The sequence below is a fragment of the Silurus aristotelis genome (genome assembly GCF_946808225.1).
Source record: "Silurus aristotelis genome assembly, chromosome: 17".
NCBI lineage: Eukaryota > Metazoa > Chordata > Actinopteri > Siluriformes > Siluridae > Silurus > Silurus aristotelis.
Genome location: NC_139590.1, coordinates 17,012,931 through 17,040,915, shown reverse-complemented (window position 1 = coordinate 17,040,915; position 27,985 = coordinate 17,012,931). Strand labels below are relative to the sequence as shown.

General features: G+C 39.2%; 1 protein-coding gene and 1 long non-coding RNA gene across 2 annotated transcripts in view; both read right to left on the bottom strand.

Moving 5' to 3' along the window:
* LOC310739802 overlaps positions 1–27,985 on the bottom strand; it is a 351,802-nt gene that overhangs the window by 84,993 nt on the left and 238,824 nt on the right. The window lies entirely within an intron of this gene.
* Positions 1–27,985, bottom strand: part of rab26 (RAB26, member RAS oncogene family) — a 90,375-nt gene that overhangs the window by 36,003 nt on the left and 26,387 nt on the right. The window contains exons 3-4 of the mRNA XM_083565971.1: positions 7,027–7,068; positions 4,999–5,065 (exon numbers count right to left, since the gene is read on the bottom strand). Coding sequence (XP_083422097.1) covers positions 4,999–5,065; positions 7,027–7,068 — 109 coding nt within the window. The remainder of the gene's footprint in view (positions 1–4,998; positions 5,066–7,026; positions 7,069–27,985) is intronic.

The window sequence follows — 27,985 nt, the reverse complement described above, 5'->3', positions numbered from 1 at the left end:
GCAGTACCATGCTGTTCAGATATAAAGAAAGACAGAAAAGGGAGAACATTTTTTAAGATAATAAATAAAGAAAAGAAATCAGAAGGGATACAGAATTAAAGATAAAACAATGACAAAAAGAAAGAGAAGAAACTCAAATGAGCTCAGAATCAAAAAGACATTAAGGGAAGAAATGAGGGGGAACTTCAAATTAAGGGGAAAAGAGATTTTGGAAACATACACGGGGAACTCGTCGTACAGAGAGTGTAGATTACATAAGGAATCTAGAAGACTAAAGGGGCAAAACATAAAACAGCATTTCAAGATATTTAGGTCTTTTAAGCTAAGAATAATTTTTCATTATTGTTGGGTGTGTTTAAGTTGTGTTTATGAACAGATGTAATGCAATTATTTGTTGTTTTGTTTTTTTTCATCACCAGGATACTCTTTATTAAGCCTAATGTTCTGGTGCTTCCACATTCCTGACCCTTCATCATATCAGTAAGCACCATTTTCCTCATGTGTACTAATACCACAATCAGTCTGATGGCAAACCATATGAGGTGAACCAAAAGCACTTGGTTGGTGCCTGGGCTAAGGGACTGGGTTTTGATGGAGCTGTTTGGCAGCTAGCATGCATTTTCTTATCTGACTGGCTTTTTTCTTGGTTCCCCTAGCTTTGGCAAGGACGAGGAAAATCAGTGAGCAACTGCTAACCAGAATGATAATGTATATGCCCTAAAATTCCACATTTTAGCTCCTGGAAGTTGATGGAACCACCCAGCTCTCAAGGTTTCACTCAGAAGTGATTACATAACTGAAATTTAAATAGTGCTTCACTGGAGTTGCTGATCAATCTTTTTTTTTTTTCTTCACCAATTATCAATTTTCTAAGTGGGTCTCATATTGTCAGGAATCCACCTGCCACGCCCCCTTGCAGTGGCTGTCATTGCTTCCGCGTGCTCCCAAGCTCTCAGCTCAAATCACGCACACCGGGAGCTTGTTATTCACTCTCCCCAAGCTCCTATATAAACTGCTCACTCACCCACACTCCCGGTCCGTTATTGCATGTTCATGCCCGTCAGCGCGTGTGCCGGTGTGTTTGCGTATGCTCAGCTCCGCTACGTGCCGCTAACTACTTAGACTGTAAAAAACTACGTTTTTACGTGTTAAACTTGTAGAAACTCAGAAGTACAGAAATATTCTCTGTTGTATCAACAAGGCCACATACAATCTAGACCCTCATGTTTTGTTTCATGAAATACCACTACCCCTGTAATTTAACAATAGTTGTGGCACAATGTCTTTTGAATGCTTTTTAATCTAAATTAATCCACTGTTTTCAAAACAAGTACAAGCATATTTTTGAGCTTGTTAAATAATAGGCTTGTTGGAATACTTTTTGATGCCTGCATTTCTCCTGTAAACAAATAAGACAAAAAATAAAATGATAAAAGCTGTGATATATAATGCATATGAAAGGAAACCTAATGTGTCAGTTTACATTAAGCAGACTACTCTCATATGAGTGCACAGGAATTTAGGCTGTTGTGTCTCATCAGTATTTGGTTAAGTAAAATGTGGTGTTGATGTTAGTATGACCTGGTGCAGTTCTTGGTCACTCTGAAACATGCAATTCTTGGTCACTGTTAGACACATTTTTCTAGCTAACTTTCCATTTCCTCCAATTGGAATTCAGAATGCCCTTTACAAGTTAAGTAGGCTGTCATTCAAAGCAATTGGAGTGGTTAGGAGAACTTGCTGATGCTAGTTGTCATGAGTGACAGGCCTGGTCTTGTTTATTCTCTCTAGTATATCTCAAGCACATCAGCAGTTAAAGACTGCAACATTTTAATCAGTAATTCTATTATACTGGCTTCATAAGAGAGATGCACTCTATGTTTTCAGGAATCTGCTAAGAAGAAAAACACTGCTGTGTGTTCAGTTGTTAGTACTTCTTAATTTACAGTGCCTGAAATCTATATTATTTCAGAATTGCTAGTTAATGATCTCAAAATTCGTGTTGACATTTCTGATATTTAAATTAATCGGACTCATTCACAAGAAATTTGGGGATGCACTTTATTCTTGGATTTACTGAGTTCATTATTCTTTATGTAAGCAGCTCTGCACAATGTATACAGTGAGGATAACTGTCAGACTGTAACGTTATTTGGTTGAAAGCACATGAAACTTTTAATCTCAAGGTTGTGGGTTTGGGTACCACATTGAATGTTTATACGGGGCAGCATGGTGGTACTCCGGTGTTGTGGCAGATGGTGAAAGTTCACAATTAAGAAAGGCAATATCAAGGTTAACTGTATGGAAGCAATGCCTGGTAATCCTTTAAAAAATGTAAGATAGCTTTTAATCTGACTTTTATCGCAATCAATCAATTTATAGTTTTACCATTGCCACACAGGAAACCGTAACTATATATCTATAACATTTGGCTCATTAACATAATGTGTTGTTCAAGCAATTGTATCTTTTGCAATTAAAAGGTTGAGTGGGCAGAACACACATGCCCTATGTGCTACTTTGTTTCTGTTGCACCATTTAGTTTTATAGATTTTTTTTTTGTAAAAAGCATGTGTGAATAAACAAGGACCTAGAGCTCAATTAACATTGTTTCTTAAGTCTTCCTCCACACCCTCACATGCAGGGATTCTACAGCTTGGGAAACCTGGCAGTTGAAATTAGTGCAGTTACCTCCATTCCCAAGAAGAATAACATTTTAGTTAACTCAGTTTTTAACTTCTTTTAGTGGAACTTATATGGGTTGATGGATTGAAATTTTAAGTTACCATGTACAAAATGGTTTTGTAACCACTTTATGCATGACAGGGTAGAGTAGACCCTTTTTCATAATTATTGGGTGTGAGGCAGGTATATACAATGGATGCACCAATACAACAGAAATAGAACCCATGTGGCCTATAGGAAAGCCATGCAAACATGAAAAATATGAGGAAAAAATAAAAAAGTTAACTTGTACATTAACCTTGGGCTTGGGATCTAACTTGGGACATAGAGTTTGATGTTGTAATGTCACCCATTGCACCACTTTGCTGCCAGGTTATGTTGATAATTTCAATTTACAGTATTATCTTCAAACATGTAAATAAAATAATATGCAATGGTAAACTTAAGTGAGACTTGAATGCAATGGTAATGACTACTGAATAGAATTCACATTTTCCTTTCCTCTACATTATGAAAGCAAAAACAACTGCATTGAGTAACACACTGACTACCTTGTAGACATTTACAGTACTACTAGTATGGACAAATATCTGTCCATATCCACATTGGAAAGTATGGATGATTAGCAATTCTAAGAGCACTGGAGAAATCAATTATTTGTCTCTTATCATTACAAATATATATTTTTTTAGTATAAAACGGCTTCTCCCATTAGGGGTCGCCACAGCGGATCATCCACATGTTTGATTTGGCACATGTTTTTATGCTGGATGCCTTTCCTAACGCAACCCTCCCCATTTATCCGGGTTTGGGACCGGCACTGAGAGTGGCTGGGTTTGGTTCCCTGACCGGGGTTCGAACCCGGGCCGCAGTGGTGAGAGCGCCGCATCCTAACCACTAGACCATACGTATAATCTACTAAAAACATGATGTGATTATTATGAATCAGTAAAATGTATACTTTGTCATTGGTCAGTATAATAATGTATCATTTGTACTGATCGGGGCCACGTTTAGTAGCAAGAATAAGCCCAAACATAATACAAATAGACCCAAGCAGAAATAGAACCTAATGTCTGTGACAGGAGTTTCTCTGTCACTAACGAATATAATCCATTTTGTCACTAACTTGTATGACTTAAATACATTTCCACTGGAACAATAATGTGTCCGGCATTGGCTACAGGGCTGTATCATTTGAGAGCACCACTGTGTCAGTCACATAGTGGTCACGCTTTGGGAGCAACCACCCTATTTGCTTGTGCAGTCATAACATAGCAGGAGAAATATGCTAGCTATTCTTCACAATGCAAGGGCTTTGTATTCTGGTGTTCATTCTTCATTTATTGATCAGACATGATTTGGAAAGGCACACACCTCTCTATAGAAGACCTCACAGCTGACACTGCATATCTGAGCAAGAACCAAGCCATGTGGTCAAAGGAACTGTTGCATAAAAAAAAAAATTTTGAAAAGCTTTTAAAAAATGTTTTATATATTTTGAGTAAAAAAAGGATGTCATTAATTAATGTGTTGCGTAGGAGAATTTTATATGTATTTATTTATATTTTGAATAAAAATGGTCAAACAAATGCGTGCTGCACTAATTTATATATATATAAAATATATATTATATAAATATAATGAAAGGCATGGTCATAAGACAATATATATTCTGTTATCACATTTGTCATTGCCTTGTAACCATGCGTTGTATTGTCATATTCTCCTGTATTTTTGAACAAATATTTTCATAATATTAGATTTTAAACAAGCTTAATAAAATTATTTTATGCTTTTTTAACCCATACCTACATACACCCAAAAACATAATTGTGGCCATCTAGTGGCAGATGCACTTAACCATTTTTTTGCACTTAAACATTTTATGTTGGCAGCAGTGAAACTACTGATGTAAATGGCCTACTGATTCAATTATTTATGATGAATATAAACTGCAAGTATAAGATATATTTGTGTGATAAAATTGAAAACATTTGTATAAATATTAATAAAGCATTAAAGGCCACTTTAAAGTCACATCTCACATCACCTTTTGGTAAATTTCAGAAAGTTTGTAGAAAAATTTTGCAATGTTAAGAAATAAAATAGCACAGTGCATAACTACTAACTGTTTTTGTAGGTGCAATTCCTTCCCTCTGTCCCCCCACAAGTACCTTTCGTGCTTTAGGTTAGGTCTCAAAACAAATGAGTGGAACCGTGGGAACAGGACCAGCAACAAACAAAGTTTTCTTTTGCCAAAACATGTACCTGTACTTAAACTACAATATGTTTGTGTGTGTTGTGATTCACCATGGGCATCTCGGTAGTAGGCATGTGTAACACTGCGAAAGCGCTCCTGGCCAGCAGTATCCCAGATCTGAAGATATAAAAGAAAAATATAGTGAGATGAGAAAATGTTTAATTTTTTCTTTTGCTTTTCATAGTTTTTTTTGTGTCTAGACCATATATATATATATATATATATATATATATATATATATATATATATATATATATATATATATATATATATATATATATATATATATACCAATTCTATAGCAATAGACCTAGCATGCTGCACAAATTTATAAACAAGACTCCATCAGCCAAACGGTGGATTGGTAGTACTTCTATATTGCAGTGAGCATGCATACCATTTTATCAGGTCTCATGACTGTGTTGTATAAGGTCATACAACCCAGTCACGCACTTGCACAATGGGTATAGCAATGGGTTAGGTACTCACTCAGCTTTGTCAAGTGGAAGATCCAACATCAGTTTTACTAAGGCAACTTAAATATCAGTTTGCAGCACAATCCTTGGTTTTGGACCACATTCTTGCATTATTTTCTGCTAATGTTCTTGCATTTGTCCCATTTGCCAACCCAAATCTTGCCAAAAGCAAACCTAGTTTATTTAATTTAACTAATTCTTTGATTCACAGAGGTTAAAGAGCCAGATTTCTGTAGTCGATGAGTAAAATTTGTGGATGGCTTGGAATTTGTGCATGTGTTTATTTGAGGAAACAATATGTAAATGGATAAGCATCATATGTCATGAGCTGGAAATGCTAATTCTGTCTTTGCAGTAAAGGCCATATTGTAATATTACATATGACTGCATATTGGCTTGCCTTCATTAGTTACTACAATCCCTTTGCCAAAACTCATTGGTCTACAGCAACTTAATAAAAATTCAGAAAACAACTAAGTTGGGCTGCTGGCCAAATTTTTATTTGGGTTATTTTTCTCTGTTGCTGCTACTGGGGAAGTAGCTCGTCACCTACAACACTATTTCACTCCTTCTGGGTGGTTAACATTGACTTTAGACAATTGTCACTGAAAGTGTTTGTTATCTGCCAATGTATCAGATGTAAAACAGAACTGGCTAGAAATAAAGGTTTTTCATTCATAATTTTTGGATTATGTTGGAAATTGTCCTGGCCCTGAAATTAAGTCATCAGAGGTAATATCTCTTACCATTTCTCACTAAAAGGCAATACAAAAGGTACACAGTGTGTAGTGTCAAAAGAGGGGTAGAAATTGGTTGGTGCAAGTGGGAATGTTTGTTATTTCTTGCAATGCAATTAAAGTCTACATTTAATGCAGCAGAGATTTTCTAAAATAAATGCCATCTGCTTCTTTAAGGATGACTGGTGCATCTATCTCTCAATGCCCAGTCCTTAATATAATTAATTCCTATGTTCCATGGTAATGGTAATTTAAGCCCTTTGTCTTTAACCAATTTTTATTTTGAAACTTTATTACTAATGTATTTGCCTGGAGCAAAGCCACCTGGTTGTAACAAAGATTTTTACTCCCAAGGGTGATCTGATGGCAATTATAACAGTTGCTTCTTATGCTAGAATTATGTCAAGATTTCAGAGAGGCTTCAAAAACCTGTTTTTCCTATTGCTATATACATTTATTATATATATTTATTCTGACATATTTCTAATTTAAGGTGTTTATGGCCTAAAAAATGCCTGGTTTGGATGACGAACAAAAAATGAAATTACAGATATAAAGTGAGTTAAATACATTTTGAGAATTAATAATAAAAAGAGAAAGATAATATGGGGAACAGGCTAATTGTCATTGCAAGAGTAATGTCAAACCAGTGTTTCAGTCCTATTAAGCCTTGAAACTTTTATTTTAGAACCAGTATATAACCAGGACTTAAAATGCATTTTTAATGGGAATGGCAGGTTACAAACACGCATAGTACAAGCAAAGTCTAACTTTTTTCCTGAACTATAGCTTACAGCAGATTTTCTATAAAATAAAAGATATTTTAAGACATGAACAGCATACTGAAAAGAGAAGAAGACCTTACCTGCAGTTTGACTTTGACCCCATCAATGTCGAGCACTTTGTTCTGTAATCAGGGAAAAAAAATGAAGACAGAAGTGTGTTAAAGTTTATATAAATTAAACTAAAACCTACACTCAAGAGCTCCAGTTACTGTTCACATCAAACATCAGAAAACATGTTATCTCAGTGACCTTAACACTGGCTTAGTTAGATTGGTTTGAAGATTTCAGAAACTGGTGATCTGGGATTTGAGGACATCAACTCAGGTAAGCACTCTTTATGACCATGCTAAGCAGAAGAAAATCTCACAATACAAATCCTATTATACCCCAAAGTAAATACATTATAATAGCCAAAGCCCACATTAGGGTTCACTCCTATCTAAAATGGAACCCCTTTTGTTTTGTTTTTTTATTCTGATATTTGATATAAACTAAAAAACCTAGGCTTGTAAATAAAAAAGCCTTTATAAATGCCTGGAAACCTTATTTTTTGTAATGAAAGCTTAGTAAGAAGCTATTTTAGATTAAATACAGTTGAACAGTAATTATATATATATATATATATATATATATATATATATATATATATATATATATATATACATACATACATACACACACACACACACACACACACACACACACACACACACACACACACACACACACACACAGCGGGGAAAAGAAGTATTTGACACATCAGCATTTTTATCAGTACGGGGATTTCTAAGTGGGCTATTGACACAAAATTTCCAACAGATGTAGCCATCAAGCCAAATATTGAATTCATACAAAGAAATCAGAACATTTAAGTATACAAGTTGAGTCATTATAAATAAAGTGAAATGACACAGGGAATAAGTACTGAACACATGAAGATAACAAGGTGCAAAATGACATAGAAAGCCAGGAGATCACCTGAAATCTGTCAGTATTGAGAGAGAAACCCTGCCCCCTATCAGTACTAAATTATATCAGCTGCTTTAGTCCTAATTGATGGCCTATAAAGGCTTCTCTTTACCCAGGAGGCACACAGGAAAGACTTAATGATGAGCAACCTGTCCTTGCTGCTTATTATGGATAAACTTATGTAGGCACTAAACTTATACGCACTAATGTATACATATACATTTTATTACCTGCTTATCTTGTAAGGCTGCTTTGGGACAATGTCCATTTTTAAAAGTCCTATACAGATCAAATTTAATTGAATTAATACAGTACTATGCAAAAGTTTAAATACAGAGTCACTAGTCACAATAAGAAGGGGAGTGGTGGCTCCAGCGGTTAAGGCGCTGGGTTGCCGATCGGAAGGTCTGGGGTTCAAGCCCCGGTATCGCCAAGCTGCCACTCTTGGGCCCTTGAGCAAGGCCCTTAACCCTCTATGCTCTGGAGGTCCCTTACGAGGGAAATATCAAGGTCCGTGACGTCGGAGTGACGTGGGGCCGCCTTCCCGTGGGCTCACCACCTGCAGGAGGGACCGTAAGGGACGGTGCTGTGAGGATTGGGCAGCAGTCGAAGGCGGGGGCCTGCTTAGACTGCTGCCCCCGCGACCCGAATTACGGATAAGCGGGAGAAAATGGATGGATGGATAGTCACAATAAAATGGTACAGTCACTAAAAAATTTTAAGTAGTTCTGTAGAAATTTGACCTGAAATGTAAAAAGATTTTCAAACAATGTAAATTTATAGAATTTTTCTAGTATTTGTTTTTGCGCAAAACCTTCCAAAATTATGTATGTATAAATTATGTGACGCTTCGTTTCAATAAATGGTGTGACCCCCTTAGGGAGCAATAACTTCAGCTAATTAATAATCCAATCATTGTATTTCAATGGGTTCAAAGAATATTGGCATTTAGTGATGCTGGTGGGTTTTTCTTTGTGATCGGCCCTTTTATAGATCCTTCCACAATATTTTTAAGATCTGGGTTTTAGCCAGTCCAAAATGGTATACTTCAGTAGAATTTGCTGCTAAAACCCAGAATAACACTGCCAAACCAATGCTTCATGAATAGGATGAGGTGCTTATGTTGGAATGTTTCTGTGTCTTTTCACCAACCATAATGCTTTTCATTTTAAATCCATAAGTCCACAAAAAAAGAAATAGTTTTCTGGCTTATAGACATGCTCTTGAGCAAACTTAAAATGGACAGCCTTTTTTTTTTTTTTAGATCTGTGACATCCTCCTTTCTATCTTGCTATGCACACATTTGTTGTCTAGTATTCCTGTATAGTGGACTCATGAACAGTGCCAATATTCAATGCAAGAATGACCTGTAGGTCATTGAATGTTACTGTGGAGTTTGTTGTGACTACTCAATAATAAATTGTGCAATTTTCTCAAAAGAGGGTCAAACTCTTTCTCTGTCATTTGTTTGTTTTATTTATCTATTTTTTGGCATATCACATCAAACTACATGGGAAATATATTGCAAAATTACTTTTAAGCGTTCAGTGGCACTAGACATCTCCTTTAATTAAACGATGCATGTACACCCAACACACAGTTCTGCCCTCTGTTCCTCCCACCGTCTTGCAAAAGTAATGCCAAAAGGCTGACTAGATCTCTATTTAAAGTGTGTGGCAAGAGGTCTTCTTGCACAGAATTCCACTATAAAATAATATAATTTTATCCTATAGCCTGTCTCTCTAGTGGGCTATTTTCTAAAGGACAGATGCTAAGTTCTAAGTCCCTATCCAAGCAACCAGCCCACATCTGAATTTGATCAGAAGACCAATTAGCTGATGAGTCACCATGGACACATGGTAGTATCATATTCACAAACACAATACATGAGTGACCAACCATTAAAATGTAAATTTGCAACCACACTTACTGTAGCTTCTATGGTGAAATACATAAAACAAGTGAAAACTGAAACTAGTAATAGAAAAGGTTAATTTGGACAGTGACACTCATCCCCACAATTTCTCTATAGTGACAAAACAGTTACAGGATTGGGCTAGTTTGAAAATACTCTGTGGCCACTCAGATTATGTTTTGCAGTAAATGGATGTAAATAATCTAATTATTTTCACAAGTAACAACATAAGACCTGAAAGAGGCACAGAATCATGTCTTTTGAAAGGGACATTCAACTAGACAATTGAGAATTATAAATTTAAACTACCTGGTCTTTAACTGTCTATTTGGGTGAGTCTGTGCTTCAGATTCCTGTACTTGGATGACATGAGTGAAGCCTGTTGAGGTCTTCTACCTCACAGTTTGATGTTTTGTGCAACAAGATGCTGTTCTGTCCACTGAGTACTAATTTGGCTTACTATAAACTTTCTGTTAGCTCAAACTAGTCTGGTCATTAAAAAAAAAAAAAATCAGGACATTCCAGTTTCCTAAAATACTTAAACCAGCCGATTTGATAAAAAACAAATAGGCTGTGGTTAAAGCCACAGAGATAACCCCTTTCTAATTTTTATGTAAATCTTACCTGAAGCTCTTGACCTGCATCTGCATGATTTTTTTCATTTAGATGCTGATTAGAATGCATGGATGTGCAGGTTTTACTAATACCATGGATAGTGAGTTTATATTGCAAAGATTAGAAGAAGTACAGAGGATTATAGAATAATATCCATCAGAGCATGTAAGCGGAGCAGAGCACTGATTATTCCACTAGAGCGAAAAAATGTCTTTCTTAAGATTGCACTTTGCTCACTCAAATCACTCAGCACTGCTCAACCCAATGCACTAGTTTTTTTTTTAGTTTTTTTTTTTTATCATAGGCCTGTTTTCTTCCTCATAACTCGAAGGGAGTTATACCTTGCCACAGTTACTATGGCTTGCTCATCAGGGATAAATGCACACCATTCACCTTAACTCTTAAAATTCTGTTAAGCTGCTTTGAGACAATGTCTGTTGTGAAAAGCGGTATAGAAATAAACTTGACTTGACTTGACAGTAATAAAACATCTAATGTACAATATTACTTTTAAATTTAAATAAGTATACCAAGGGCTTGGGATGTTGGCATTCAGGCTTCCAACCATAGCATACCATATCCATAACTGCAGCCCTTGTAAGCTGTTCCTGGTCTGCAGTGGCCAGTATCTATCAAAAGTGGTCCAAGAAAGGAACAGTGGTGAACCAGTGACAGGGTTTATTGATAGAGAGACAAAGATCTTATGTACATTACTCTCGATAAGGGAATCTGCTAAGTGCCATAAATTTAAATATAAATGGACAGATGGGGTTTATGAGCTCTAAATAGTGTGCTCTTTGACTATCCAACCAAAGGATGTGAAAATATTTAAAGGCCTCAAAGCTGATTCTTTTAACATGATGTGATGGCTGAAATATGATTGAAGAGAAACTCCAACATAGACAGATGCTTCTAAAAGAAGCACAACCAAGAAAAAACTATAAGATGAAGAATGATTAAATACATATTCAGTAAGGAAAACTGGAATACAGTATCATTCAAGAATCTTAAACAGTTCAGTTAGAAATATGCTATTTTAAACATTTTTTGTTGGAGATCATCCATCCTCAGCCTCGGGTGATTACCAGTCTAACAACCCAGCTAGACATCTAAGTACTCAATGTAATTTAAGTAATAAATAAATTTTGCTGTTAAAATTTCATGTTTAAGTGAGATTTTAGTAGACTGTTTATCAGCGAGTGTGCACAATGAATGACAAAATGTTTTCTTGTGCCATGTGCAGCTGAGTGGAGCACACACACAGAATGGAATATTAAGCAGAGTTACGCCCCACTTCATTTCATGTACATGCTCTGATGTCTATGTATTAGAAATTCATGAAAAAAAGTAATTTTCACATGAGAGACAGGCTGAAAAAAAGAAAATGTATCATTGTAGAAGTCCAATGTTTGGATTTGTTTAAATTTTTGAGATGTAGTCGTTGTGAGAAATTTCCCCCTTGTGCCAAGCGCTGCATGTTTTTATATTATTTACATACGCCATATGTTTTTCTTTTGTTTCAGGTCATGTACCCAACCTTGTCCTGGCATTGATTGTATCCATCATGTGTCGTCATGTGTCATCCTGTTCATGCTTTTTGCTGTTTTGGTTTTAATGAGTTGTTTGCTTGCTTTCGTAAATATAAAACAATTGCAATTGCATCTGCTCCAACTAGGCATTCATGACACTTTTCATCATGGCATACAGTAATTACATCATACTGTCAGACATCAGTGCTAGACTTCACACTGTTTCTTGCAAAAAAAAATCTAATGCAGGAAAAACTTGAGTTCAAGGTCAGTATTAAGCATAACTAAGACATCTCTGTTTTTCTCTTCTGTGTAAACAACTCCAACAACCCCTGACAAGCACTCAAGACTATAGTAACATAGGAGGTCTGAATACTGATATGTGCAATTTGGCTATTACATTCCCACTTGTATTACATCCTCCATGCCACTTACCTCGCAGTGAAAGTGTGAAGAGCTTTAAAAACACACAATGTGCAAATGGCTTTTTCTGCCACTGTCCCGCTGTTTTTGTTTAAGGATAAATGAACCGTAGTCCTAATTACAGAGTTTTAACTGCTGGAGCTGATTACAGATAATTAAGAGTTAATTTTGATATAATACTTTGTTACAATACAAATAGCAGTGAAGCAAATTAAAGTTTATATATCACTGTTTTAGTGCCCAGAGAGTCAATGTAAGAAACACAAAAATAAATTCCAATGTACAGTACATGAGAAGTTTCAGACCAAAAATTTGCTTTTTTTTCATCAGGCTATGATAAAATGGCAGGTCACATAGATGCATTTATATTTGTATTTATATTTATGCACAACTAGTTACCTCTACTGACAGAATAAATCTATTGCTTTCTCAACAATCAACTGTCAAGTGAACATCAGGGACTAATTTGGCTGAAATTATACAGCTCAGAAGCCCCCTAAAGGATCATTACACCACATGCATCACAGCAGGAGTTGTTTACAGCCTTACACTGAAAGAAAACCAAGAGGAGATCATTGAGTTGTAATGACTAACCTGTTCCTTGTGATATAAAGAACTAAGTTTAGCCAACATGTGATAAGTAAAAGTATTTTTATATTAGCAAAACATCATGGCCAAGAAAGTACCCACAATATTGTTATAAAACTATCGGGTTGACACTGTCACAGCAGTTTATTATATTTCTAGTAGCACACAGAGCTTAAAGCAGTGGTTCTTTGGAACTAGGGCTTAGGTTGTGCAAAGAAAATAAATACATTGCCAATAGTCAATTTAATTCAATGCAAGTTTATTTCTATTGCCCTTTTCACAATGGACATTGTCTCAAAGCAGCTTTACAAAATGTAAGGATTATAGAACAAAGATTTTAATATAAACTCCTCCTACCTGCTTCACAGTGCACTCCCCCCTAACACATACAGCAATCCCCCTTTTTGCTTCATAGAGGGCAATGCTCCCACTTTTGCCTCTTGGAGAACGTCTCTCCCCTCTCTAGCCTCAGAGAGAGCATTGCTCCCCAATTAGCCTCTACCTTAACTTTGCTCCCCATGAGCTTTGCAGTGGCTATTTAAATATTTACATGCACAGAAGAAATGCATGTTTTGTGTTGTAGGTTATTGCTTCAGAAGGCATGAAACTATCAAAGTTCTAAAGGTATTTACAGGCAAAACCACCCTGAAATAGCATGTTCTCTGTGTCAGAAGCAAACATTTTTACAAACTAGCTCGTCACAATTCAAAATGCATGACCAGAGAGACTTTAAAGGCAAATCTGCTGCTAAGTAGTTTAAACAATTTTTTCAATCATATGTGGGAGAACACAAAATGCAATTGTGAGTAATATTTATGACTATGTTGTACTCCATCTAAACAAATCCACAAATGTATCTGCTCATGCCATTCTGATTATGAGACATCTATCAAATGAAATCACACTCTCAGGTTTTCCATTGATTTGGGCAGGCTGTATCTTTAAAATATATTTTTTAGGCTGTGCTGGTACTGAATGCTTTTGACATGTGGTGAAATATTGTATTTGTCATGAGGTTTGCTTTATTTCTGTTAATGTTAACTGTGCCGTTTAGAAACTATTTGTGGGCATATACTGAGAGACAATATTGTGCACACATGCTGAATTCATCATCCAGCATACTATACTTCATGTCCCAATGATTAAAGAACCCCAAATTACATACAATCCTAACTCCATTGTTTCCTGGGACCTACTTCATATTTATATTCTCTCTCTCTCTCTCTCTCTCTCTCTCTCTCTCTCTCTCTCTCTCTCTCTCTCTCTCTATATATATATATATATATATATATATATATATATATATATATATATATATATATATCTTCTTCTTCTTCTTCTTCTTCTTTCGGCTGCTCCCATTAGGGGTCGCCACAGCGGATCATCCGTCTCCATACCACCCTGTCCTCGATATCTGCCTCTTTTACACCAACTACCTGCATGTCTTCCCTCACCACATCCATGAACCTCCTCCTTGGCCTTCCTCTTTTCCTCCTACCTGGTGGCTCCATCTTCAGCATTTTTCTACCAATATAATTCATGTCCCTTCTCTGCACATGTCCAAACCATCTCAATCTCGCCTCCCTCACCTTGTCACCAAAACATCCTACATGTGCTGTCCCTCTAATAAACTCATTTCTAATCTTGTCCATCCTCGTCACTCCCAACGAAAACCTCAACATCTTCAGCTCTGCTACCTCCAGCTCCACCTCCTGTTTTTTACTCAATGCCACTGTCTCTAATCCATACAACATCGCAGGTCTCACCACAGTCCTATAAACTTTCCCTTTCATTCTTGCAGATACTCTTCTATCACAAATCACTCCTGTCACTCTTCTCCACCCACTCCACCCTGCCTGCACTCTCTTCTTTACTTCTCTAACACACTCTCCATTACTTTGCACTGTTGACCCCAGGTACCTGAACTCCTCCACCTTCTCCACCTCTTCTCCCTGCAACCGCATCACTCCACTGCCCTCCCTCTCATTCACACACATGTACTCTGTCTTACTCCTACTGACTTTTATTCCCCTTCTCTCCAGCGCATATCTCCACCTCTCCAGGCTTTTCTCAACCTGCTCTCTACTCTCACCACAAATCACAATATCATCTGCAAACATCATAGTCCAGGGAGACTCCTGTCTGACCTCGTCCGTCAACCTGTCCATCACCACTGCAAACAGGAAAGGGCTCAGGGCCGATCCTTGATGCAGTCCAACCTTTACCCTGAACCAGTCTGTCGTACCTACTGCACACTTTACTGCCGTCACACTGTCCTCATACATGTCCTGCACCACCCTCACATACTTCTCTGGAACACCTGACTTCCTCATACAATACCACAACTCCTCTCTCGGCACCCTGTCGTATGCTTTCTCTAAATCCACAAATACACAATGCAGCTCCTTCTGTCCTTCTCTATACTTCTCCATCAACATCCTCAAAGCAAATAAGGCATCTGTGGTGCTCTTCCTCGGCATGAAACCATACTGTTGCTCACAGATGGTCACCTCTTCTCTCAGCCTGGCTTCCACTACTCTTTCCCATAACTTCATGGTGTGACTGATCAACTTAATTCCCCTGTAGTTACTGCAGGTCTGCACATCTCCCTTATGCTTAAAGATCGGTACCAGCACACTCCTTCTCCATTCCTCAGGCATCCTCTCCCCTTCCAGAATCCTGTTAAACAATCTGGTTAAAAACTCCACTGCCATCTCTCCTAAACATCTCCACGCTTCTACCGGTATGTCATCTGGTCCAACCGACTTTCCATTCTTCATCCTCTTAATCGCTGCTCTCACTTCCTCCTTACTAATCCTATCTACATCCTGCTTCACCGACTCCACATCCTCCAACCTTCTCTCTCTCTGATTTTCCTCATTCATCAGCTGCTCAAAATACTCCCTCCATCTTCTCAACACACTCTCCTCACTAGTCAACACATTTCCCTCTCCATCCTTTATTGCTCTAACTTGCAGTACATCCTTCCCAGCTCGGTCCCTCTGCTTGGCCAATCGGTATAAATCCTTTTCTCCTTCCTTAGTGTTCAACCTCTTATACAGTTCCTCATATGCCTTTTTCTTGGCTTTCGCCACATCCCTTTTAACCTGCTGCCGCATCTCCTTGTACTCCTGCCTACTCTTCTCATCACTCTGTCGATCCCACTTCTGTTTTGCCAATCTCTTTCCCCTAATGCTCTCCTGCACTTCCTCATTCCACCACCACGTCTCCTTGTCTTGCTTTCTATTTCCAGATGTCACACCAAGTACTTTTCTAGCTGCCTCCCTCATCACTCCTGCAGTAGTTGCCCAATCATCCGGCACCTCTTCACCACCACCAAGCCCCTGTCTGACCTCTTCCCTGAACCTCACACTACACTCTTCCTCCTTCAGTTTCCACCATCTTATTCTTCTTTCAAACCTTACTTTCCTCCTCTTCTTCTTCGCCTCCAAAACCATCCTACAGACCACCATCCGATGCTGTCTAGCTACACTGTCCCCCGCCAACACCTTACAGTCTCCAATCTCCTTCAGGTTGCATCTCCTACACAGAAGATAATCCACCTGTGTGCACCTTCCTCCACTCTTATACGTCACCCTATGATCCTCCTTCTTCTTAAAATACGTGTTCACCACTGCCATTTCCATCCTTTTAGCAAAATCTACCACCATCTGCCCTTCCACATTCCTCTCCTTAAAACCATACCTACCCATCACCTCCTCATCACCTCTGTTCCCTTCACCTACATGCCCATTAAAGTCTGCCCCAATCACCAATCGTTCTTTCCTAGGTACACCATCTACCACTTCATCTAATTCACTCCAGAATCTTTCTTTCTCCTCCATCTCACAGCCAACTTGTGGAGCATAGGCACTGATGACATTTATCATCATCCCTTCAACTTCCAACTTCACGATCATCACCCTATCAGAAACTCTCTTCACCTCCACTACACTCTTACTGTACGCTTCCTTCAGAATCACCCCTACACCATTTCTCTTCCCATCTACACCATGATAAAACAGTTTAAACCCACCTCCAATGTTCCTGGCCTTACTCCCTTTCCACTTGGTCTCCTGAACACACAACACATCTACCTTTCTCCTCTCCATCATATCAGCTATCTCTCTCCCTTTACCCGTCATAGTACCAACATTTAAAGTACCAACCCGAACCTCTACTCTCCTACACTGCTCCTTTTCCTGCCGTCTCTGTAGACGCCTTCCTCCTCTCCTTCTCCTCCTTCGGCCAACAGTAGCCCAATTTCCACCGGTACCCTGTCGGCTAACGATACCTGTGGCGGTCGTTGTTAACCCGGGCCTCGACCGATCCGGTATGAAATTCTCATTTGTGATCCGCATATTTGATTTGGCACATGTTTTACGCTGGATGCCCTTCCTAACGCAACCCTCCCCATTTACCCCGGCTTGGGACCGGCACTAAGAGTACACTGGCTTGTGCCCCCCTAATGGCTGGGTTTCTCTCTCTCTCTCTCTCTCTATATATATATATATATATATATATATATATATATATATATATATATATATATATATATATATATATATACAGTGTGTACGGAAAGTATTCAGACCCCCTTAAATTTTTCACTTTTTGTTATATTGCAGCCATTTGCTAAAATCATTTAAGTTCATTTCTTTTCCTCATGAATGTACACATAGCACCCTATATTGACAGAAAAACACAGAATTGTTGACCTTTTTGCAGATTTATTAAAAAAGAAAAACTGAAATATCACATGGTCCTAAGTATTCAGACCCTTTGCTGTGACACTCATATATTTAACTTAGGTGCTCTCCATTTCTTCTGATCATCCTTGAGATGGTTCTACACCTTCATTTGAGTCCAGAAATTTTTGATTATACTGATTGGACTTGATTAGGAAAGCCACACACCTGTTTATATAAGACCTTACAGATCACAATGCATGTCAGAGCAAATGAGAATCATTAAGGTCAAAGGAACTGCCTGAAGAGCTCAGAGACAGAATTGTGGCAAGGCACAGATCTGGCCAAGGTTCCAAAAAAATTTCTGCTGCACTTAAGGTTCCTAAGAGCACAGTGGCCTCCATAATCCTCAAATGGAAGACGTTTGGGACGACCAGAACCCTTCCTAGAGCTGGCCGTCCGGCCAAACTGAGCTATCGGGGGAGAAGAGCCTTGGTAAGAGAGGTAAAGAAGAACCCAAAGATCACTGTGGCTGAGCTCCAGAGATGCAGTCGGGAGATGGGAGAAAGTTGTAGAAAGTCAACCATCACTGCAGCCCTTCACCAGTGGGGCTTTATAGCAGAGTGGCCCGACGGAAGCCTTTCCTCAGTGCAGGACACATGAAAACCCGCATGGAGTTCTCCAAGATGGTGAGAAATAAGATTCTCTGGTCTGATGAGACCAAGATAGAACTTTTTGGCCTTAATTCTAAGCGGTATGTGTGGAGAAAACCAGGCACTGCTCATCACCTGTCCAGTACAGTCTCAACAATGAAGCATGGTGGTGGCAGCATCATGCTGTGGGGGTGTTTTTCAGCTGCAGGGACAGGACGACTGGTTGCAATCAAGGGAAAGATGAATGCGGCCAAGCACAGGGATATCCTGGACAAAAACCTTCTCCAGAGTGCTCTGGACCTCAGACTGGGCCGAAGGTTTACCTTCCAACAAGACAATGACCCTAAGCACACAGCTAAAATAACGAAGGAGTGGCTTCACAACAACTCTGTGACTGTTCTTGAATGGCCCAGCCAGAGCCCTGACTTAAACCCAATTGAGCATCTCTGGAGAGACCTAAAAATGGCTGTCCACCAACGTTTACCGTCCAACCTGACAGAACTGGCGAGGACCTGCAAGGAGGAATGGCAGAGGATCCCCAAATCCAGGTGTGAAAGACTTGTTGCATCTTTCCCAAAAAGACTCCTGGCTGTATTAGATCAAAAGGGGGCTTCTACTTAATACTGAGCAAAGGGTCTGAATACTTAGGACCATGTGATATTTCAGTTTTTCTTTTTTAATAAATCTGCAACAGTGTCAACAATTCTGTGTTTTTCTGTCAATATAGGGTGCTATGTGTACATTCATGAGAAAAAGAAATGAACTTAAATGATTTTAGCAAATGCCACAAAATAAAAAAGAGTGAAAAATTTAAAGGGGGCTGAATACTTTCCGTACCCACTGTATATATATATATATATATATATATATATATATATATATATATATATATATATATATATATATATAAAATTTGTATTCGTTATTGATTATAGAAAGGCTCCAAAATGCTGACAAAGCAATTTGTTAAGGACAACAAGCAGAGAAACTTTGCAAAGTTTTGTTTTCCTTCCATGCCTGAGGCTTGTCTGAATCCACAGAAAACCCAAGAGGGTAATTCATGAAGAATTGCGCTGTCTCATACAGTACAATGTGTGCTGTTCTACTGTATACTGTATTTCTGTATAATAACCATAGAAAGACAAGCCCTTATTTAACAAAGGTTATTTATAGAGAGAGGAGAATCATGTGCTTTTAAGTACATATGTTTTTGCAAATCACATTATCCTGTTGCATTTTCTAGTAATGGTAAAAATCGTACTATTTATGCTCCTTTTTGTAGGCCAGTTAAGCTGTTTCGTTACATAAGGGTAATACTACCGTACACCTTTTTGTTTTTCCCAGGTAACAACAAAAACAACAAAAAAAAGGAGCAAATAGGTATTGATTCTGCAACGCATCATCTGAATATAAAGTACCCTTCCAATTCAAATATCTTTTGACAAACATTGTTGGACAATGACAGCTTGAGCAGGGCAAATGACAGCACATTGATTAAATTCTGACCTTTGAGGTTCAATGCTTGGCTTTGTTAGATTTTTATAAAAATGCAAAAGTTGTATTGTTGTGTTATTTTTATTCTATGTATTGTTTTGATTTATGTACTATTCTGGGATTGAGAAAAAAAAAAAAAATCTCATTTCGCTCCTCACTGAAAGGACAGGACTTCAATTTTGAACACTGGCAGTGAGAACAGTGTAATACAGAGAAAGGTTTATTATGTGTAAATTGAGTATCATGGGACCAGTTATCCTCAACACAGTGTATGCAAAAAACAAACAAATAAGAATTAAATAATAAGAACAGGAAGAAATCAACAGATCAATCCTCTTTAGGTGAGTCAGTATGTGTAGGTAGAAAACTTGCTCCATTTGCCTTCAGGTCACTTTATAGTTATGCGTTCACCATTAAGTGTTTTATAAAGGGCAACTGCACAATCCCACAAAGCAGAATCATATGTTCTTTATGTTTCTATATGAAAACACCGACACAACAGCTATAATTATTTTTAACTGTACATATTTTTTCACCCTTTATAAAATTTATAAGAACATTTGTTAATTTGCTCAATGATTCTCAGTTTAAGTCACAGTTGTAATATTACTACATATTTTGTTTTTACATTACATTTACATTTATGACATTTGGCAGATGTCCTTGTCCAGTGTGACTTACATTTATCTCAATCATGAATCTCAAAGCTATGAGGTTAAAGTCCTTGCTCAGGGGCCAAGGAGTGTCAGCTTGATGTGGCTGGGATTTAACCTCATGGCCTTCAAATCCAAAATCCAATCCCTTAACCACTAAATTACCACCTCCCACCACCTTTTTGAGTCTCTGCCTCTTTTTGTTTAAATATAATACTATTTATTTAAATTGTATAATTTTTGTAAAAATTTGTTTAAATTGTATAATTTATGCATTTCTTAGCGTAGTTCTATAGCAAAAAACATTCCAATAGTTAAAAAAATGGCCCACAATACATTTCATGCTGAATTATAAATCCTGTATAAACAGTCTACACAGAGGACAAGAGTGATTTAACTTGCTGAAACAGAACACACCTTCTGTCATAGTTTTCAAATATTCATGAGGTCTCCTTCGGGTTAGGCTTTTAGCATCCTGTTGACATTAAAATGGCAGGTGGCAATTGTCCTTTCCATTAATTAGAATCAGAACTCTGAACATACAGTGAGTTCATTTAAGAGTAAAAAAAATCTCTCTCTCTCTCTCTCTCTCTCTCTCTCTCTCTCTCTCTCTCTCTCTCTCTCTCTCTCTAAAAGGTTTTGTCCATTTATCACACTAATGGAGTGTAATAAAAATCCTTAAGTCAAGACATGACATTCAAATCTATTATAACACATCATATAAATATGTCTTCTAATTGTGTAGATGTTGGACATGAAAGAGGTTTTATAATAAAAATGATGGTAATTCCTGCAAGGGAAAGATATTAAAGAGTTTCTCGCAAAAGACCGTGAATGTCTTTCTCTTTAATTTTTAATATTCATATTAATCCTGTTCATGTGAAAGGAATAAAAAGAACAATCACTCATCTGCCTCCTCAAAACTGCCAGAGAATTCTATACCTCTAGAAGCAGAAAAGCAGAGTGACACAAAAAATGAAATAAATAACCCAGCAGGAGGAAGTAATCACATACCCAACTGAGGGCAGAATATCAACCAACCAAAGCTACAAAGACTGGCCATGCTCTGAATCATGGTGAGAGCTGGTACAAATCCATCTTTATCTGAAATAATAGTGAGTCCAAACAAACAGCTGTATCAAAAGATGCAACAGCTTTACTTTTTAAAATCTCAACCATAGAGATTAATAGAGGCAAAACGTTTTTTCTTTCATATTTCACAGTCTATTCTAAACTGAATCATCCGTAGACACTGTCACTCGAATAAACCCTGAATATTCCATAATGCATATAATTACTAGTCTGCCTATCACACCAAGTAGAAAGAGATTTTCCATTTGTTTTGTGAAGAACAAAACAAGTAATCAGCAGTGGCATGACATAAGATGTAGGAGAATATAAATGTGTGTTAGGGTTGTTAACTCAGTAGTATGAAAGTGAATGACTACTGCTAAGTAGGTGCAATGCATTGGACATTTATAAACATTTTAGTTTACATGTTTTGTTTTTTTTTGCTTAAAAAAGCAAAACCTTATTCACACAATACTTTAGATGAAAACAATACTAGCTGATATATTTGACAAAAACAATTTACCAAAAACTTAAACTAGAACTAGAAATCATCACAAAATGTACATTTCCTGGCCAAGCAATTCATTATAATGCGTATCAAAAAACTGAGGACAGCCTACTGTCAGGGTACGGACCACGAATCGGAAGCTAAAGTAGCGCTATCATGTTTATTGATGTAAACAGAGCACAGCGGAGAGTCACGAACTGTAACGCGGGTTGAGTCCGTAAAGCCAGTATAATCCTCGGAAAGGAGATAATCCACAGAACTGGGTTAATCCACGGAACGTGAGTACTCCTCGGAAAGATAGTAATCCACGGGAGGTGAGTGATCCACGGAACCAGCGGGGAATGCTGGCAGTCTCGGGTGAGTGATCCACGGAACCAGCGGGGAATGCTTGCAGTCTCGGGTGAGTGATCCACAGAACCAGCGGGAAATGCTGGCAGTCTCAGGTGAGGTCGGTCACCATAGTCATAAAGTACGAGGCTTTTATGGGGAATCGGTAACGAGAGACACCTGTGCGGCAGAACGAGGCAGTGTGACAGCTGCCGAGGGGGGCGTGGCAGGTGGATTCCTGACATTACCCCCCCCTCCAGGGGAGTCACACCTGACACCCCAAAACCATCCACACCAGGCGGGCCAGGGCACTCCTAGGAAGGCCCCGCCAACCGTCCAGAGTTGAAGGAGGAGGCCTGGAACACACCACCAAGAGACCGTGGATGGTCGGGAAGGACCAGAGGCAAAGCAATGCCCCCTGCGGAGATCTGAGTCCGGAGGCCGTGCGACACCCACAACGGAGTCCAGGGGCCGTGTGACGCCCATGACGGGGTTCAGAGGCCGTGCGATGCCCACGACGGAGTTTAGAGGCAGTGCAATGCCCGCGGCAGAGCCCAGAGGCCGAGCAGCGCCCACGGCAGAGTCCAGAGGCCGAGTCACGCCTTCTGCGGGAGTTTGGAGCAGAAACCGGGGTCCGACGGTGCCCTCTGCAGGAGTTTGAAACGTGACAGCACACTGGGAGGGATCTCTGAGTGCTTCATAGCTGTGTGAGGAGTATTGAAGTATTGAGGTGCCTCTGCCTCTATTGAGGTGAAGTTTTGAGTCCCTCTGACGGTGACATCTCGCCTCCAAATCCTCCCGGAGATGTCGTTGTCAATTTCATCAACTTGGAGGAGTACACGTCAACAGTGACCAGCTACATCGGCAAGTGCATTGATGACGTGACCATCTCCAAGACCATCACTACACGCTCCAACCAGAAGCCGTGGATGACCGCCAAGGTGCGTGCGCTCACTCATCATAAGGCACATCAAGACCCAGCTTCCACCCGCACTGGACCCCATGCAGTTCGTGTATCGCCCAAACCGCTCCACGGATGATGCTATCTCCACAACCCTTCATCTGGCCCTCAACCACCTAGACAACAAGGACTCGTATGTTAGGATGCTGTTCATAGACTTCAGCTCAGCATTTAACACGATCTTCCCTCAGCACCTGATTGAGAAGCTGAGCCTTCTGGGCCTGAACATCTCCCTCTGTAACTGGATCCTGGACTTCCTGACTGGGAAACCTTAGTCAGTCCGGATCGGAAACAGCATCTCTAGCACTGTAGCCCCTCAGGGCTGTGTGCTCAGTCCACTGCTGTTCACTGTATTGACTCACGACTGTGTAGCAATGCACAGCTTAAATCATATCATCAAGTTCGCCGATGACACAACCGTGGTGGGTCTCATCAGCAAGAATGACGAGTCAGCATACAGAGAGGAGGTGCAACGGTTAACAGCCTGGTGTGGAGCCAACAACCTGTCTCTGAACATGGACAAAACTAAAGAGACAGGTTGTTGACTTCAGGAGAACACAGAGTGACCATTCTTTACTGATCATCGATGGCTCCTCAGTGGAGATCGTCAAGAGCACCAAATTCCTTGGTGTTCACTTGGCGGATAACCTCACCTTGTCACTCAACACCAGCTCCATCACCAAAAAAGCCCAGCAGTGTCTTTACTTCCTGAGGTTTGGGAACTGCACCGTCTCGAATCGCAAGACATAGGGTCTTGCGATTCGAGACGGTGCAGTTCCCAAACCAGGCAGTGATGCAGCTGCTCAGGATGCTCTCAATGGGACCTCTGTAGAACGTGGTCAGGATGGGGGAAGGGATATGAGCTTTCCTCAGCCTTCTCAGGAAGTAAAGACACTGCTGGGCGGATAGTGAGGACAGCTGAAAAGATCATCGGTGTCTCTGTCCCCTCTATCATGGACATTTACAACACTTGCTGCATCCGCAAAGCAAACAGCATTGTGGATAACCACACACCCGTCACACACATTCTCCACTCTCCTACTATCAGTGAAGCGGTTCCAAAGCATTCGGACCGTGCAACAGTTTCTTCCCACAAGCCAAAACACATCATACACTTCGCACACCCATGATTCAGTACCACTCACATTAATCATTACCGCAAAATGTTTACATGCTGTATTTTTTACATCTTCCGGGATCGCTGCTATTTGTTCTTTTGCACAATTTTCTGTTTAAATTTTTCTGCTACTGTTTACTTGTTACGACAAGGTTTACTGGCGGAGCTATTTTGTGTTTTGTGTATTGTCTTGCATTGTGTATTGTCTTGTGTTGTCTTTTGCACTGTTTGCACCAGGTTGCACGCATGCACTTTATGTGGAAAGGATTTTTCTTACTAGTCCTTGGCCCTGTGTTTTCTTTTCTGTGATTGTTGTTTTATGTTGTTTTATGTAGCATCAGGGTTCTGGAGGAACGTTGTTTCATTTCACTGTGTACTGCATACAATACAAGGACATTAGGTCTTAGTGACAAATAATAGCCATTCAATTAAAAAAGACGGTCCATTAGTACCACCACTCATCCTTTAAATCTATCCATCAAGTAATGCTCTACAAATTCAAAAGGTCAAAAGGTAACAAAAAAAAAATCACCTTGTACCTTAGAACTACACGGAAAAAACAACCAGTCACTCTTAAATCTTTCTAAAGGCACACATAACAGCAGGAAAGTGTGTGTGCTTATTGTGTGCTGTGGGGAGGGTGCGTATAGAGAATTAAGTCAGGGCACTAGCTCCATATGGATGTCCCTGCAATCTGCCGTCAGTGGCTTATTCAGAATCTAAATACATGGAGAGTGGGAGAGTGATTTACAAGAGTTAAAAACAGCTACATGCCTGATATTTGGTAATCTTTAAAATCAACATACTGTACCATCTCTTTTTTCATTAAGCTACATATTCAGAAAAAAAGAGTCTGTTTTGAGCACAGCTTTTATATATTTTGCAAGCAAAGTAACCTCATATCCTTCCAGCAATGGTAAATCAAAATTCTTTCAAATTCCTCTGAGACAAACAAAACTGGCCAAAAACCAATTTTCTCTGTCTGAAATACAAACAGAAGACAAGCCCCCATCCAGTGAATCGAGCGCATATTTCAAATAGAAAGACAAAAATACATTCAAGGATGATGCCGCTAGCTGTATATATTTTTAAAAGACATTCTGAAGCAAGAATATTGAATGTTTGACTTTGAAAAAAAGGTTTTATTAGTTTTTAATACATGGCAGGAATTTCTGAAACTCTCGAATCTCAGTCCTATTCATGTTTAGAGGACAAATAGACGCACCCCTTAAATATTTTTTTCATTGCCACCTTATGTCTTTGTGGCATTTGTCCCTGTTTTATCACTACCAGTGCTGTTATTTTGTTGGTTTGTTTGTTTTCATTTTGTATTTAACGTCTTTTTGACTATGTCTGTAACTAAGCCCATTTCTTTTTACATTTATTTCTTATATGAATGTATCTTATATGTAGTGACCTTTTAAAAATTCACAGGTGGGGTATAATTATAATTGTATATTGCTTGTGCTTTAGCCAGTTTAGTAAATGTAACTGATATAATTCTGCCTATGTCCCAGAACATCACTACCCAGAGGTGACAGTGATGATCCATGATCAGGATGGAGAAAAATGCTACAGTATTTACCATGCATCCAGAAAGTATTCACAGTACTTTACCTTTTCCACATTACAGGATTATTCCAAAATGTATAAAAATCATTATTTTTCTCAAAATCCTTTAAATAATACCCAATTATGACAACGTAAAGAAAATGTTTGTTTTAAATCTTTGCAAATTTATAAAAAATAAGAAAGAGTATGATGCTACAAGCTTGGCCCACCAATTTTTGGGCAGTTTCTCTTATTCTTCTTTCCAGGACCTCTTAAGCTCCATCAGGTTGGATAAGGATGGTGGGTGCACAGCTATTTTCAGATTTCTCCAGAGATGTTTAATCGACTTCAAGTCTGGGCTCTGGATGGGCAGCTCAAAGACATTTACAGAGTTGTCCCATAGTCACTTCTTTGTTATCTTGGCTGTATGCTTAGGGTCGTTGTCCTGTTGGAAAATGAACCGTCACCCCACTCTAAAGTCCAGAGCGCTCTGGTGTAGGTTTTCATCCAAGGATGTATCTGTACATTGCTGCATTCACCTTTACCTCGATCCTAACTAGTCTCCCAGTTTGTGCTGCTGAAAACATCCCTGCAGCATGATGCTGCCACCACCATGCTTCACTGTAGAGATAGTATTTTTATTGTACAGTGGCAGGCTGTGCATTTGGTACCTGGACCATCAGTGGGGACTTACCCGACTTAATCCACCTCCTAATACCAAATTATCATGTCGCAATTAAATAAACCATCAATATTATGCAAAAACGCAATATAATAATGCATGGCATTACATAGAGAGAGGCATTTCACATATGAAAGATGAATACCATTTTTACTAAAGCAAGCTCCAAACCTCTACACTACAACCACAACTGTACCACCTACATCATTTGGAGCAGTTCAGAATCAATATTTGTCTAATAACATGACAAAACCATAAAAATTTTAAATGAAATACAACCTACTCACCAGAGATAGTCATAGTCATAATGCATACTCATAATTTGCACCGCTGCTCAGACCCTGTAAGCTGACTTAATTGCTTGATTTGTGCTCTGACATACACTGTTAACTGTGGGACTTTATATAGACAGGTGTTCCTTTCCAAATCATGTCTAATCAACTGAATTTACCACAGGTTGACTACAATCAAGTTGTAGAAACATCTCAAGGATGATTAGTGGAAACAGGATGCATCTGAGCTCAATTTTAAGTGTCATGGCAAAGGCTGTGAAGACTTATGTACATGAGATTTTTGTTGTTTTTAATTTGTAAAAGACACGATGCACGATGGCATCCAGCCCCACTGGGGTTGGATGAGAGAGAAAAAGAACCAGAGGGGACAGTGCAAAGTCTTCTGAATTGCAAATAGATCCACCTGGGCTCTGTAATATCTCTGCCATATCTGCTCCACCACCTCGGGGTGAAGCCCCCGTTCCCCGGGCCTCGGCCCTTGCCTCGAAAGGGCATCTGCTCTCCAATTTAGATGGCCCGGGATATAAACTGCTCTCAACGACAGGAGTTTTTCCTGGGACCAAAGGAGGATCTGCTGTGCCAGCCTGTACAGGGGGCGAGATCAAAGACCCCCCTGGTGGTTGCTATACGAGACCACTGATGTGTTGTCTGTATGGACCAGCACGTGGCGATCTCTCAGGTCTCAGAGGAAGTGCTTTAGAGCCAAAGAAACAGCCATCATCTTTCTGGAGACAGCACACTCTTCCTTGTGTTTAGTCTTAACCCGAGCTCCTTCATACAGGTGAGAATGACATCTCGATGCCGAACAGCCTGAAGCTCTAATCGAGCTAATATCAACCAGTCGTCTATATAGTTTAGAATGCGGATGCCCTAGAGCCACATTCATGCACTTCGTGACTTTGTGAAGCTGCACCCCAAAGCACATCCTGTGGCAGGGCTAACAGCTTGGCCTGCCGTGCCAGGAAGTCTGATCGGGGAACCAACCTCTCAAAGCTGGTTTCT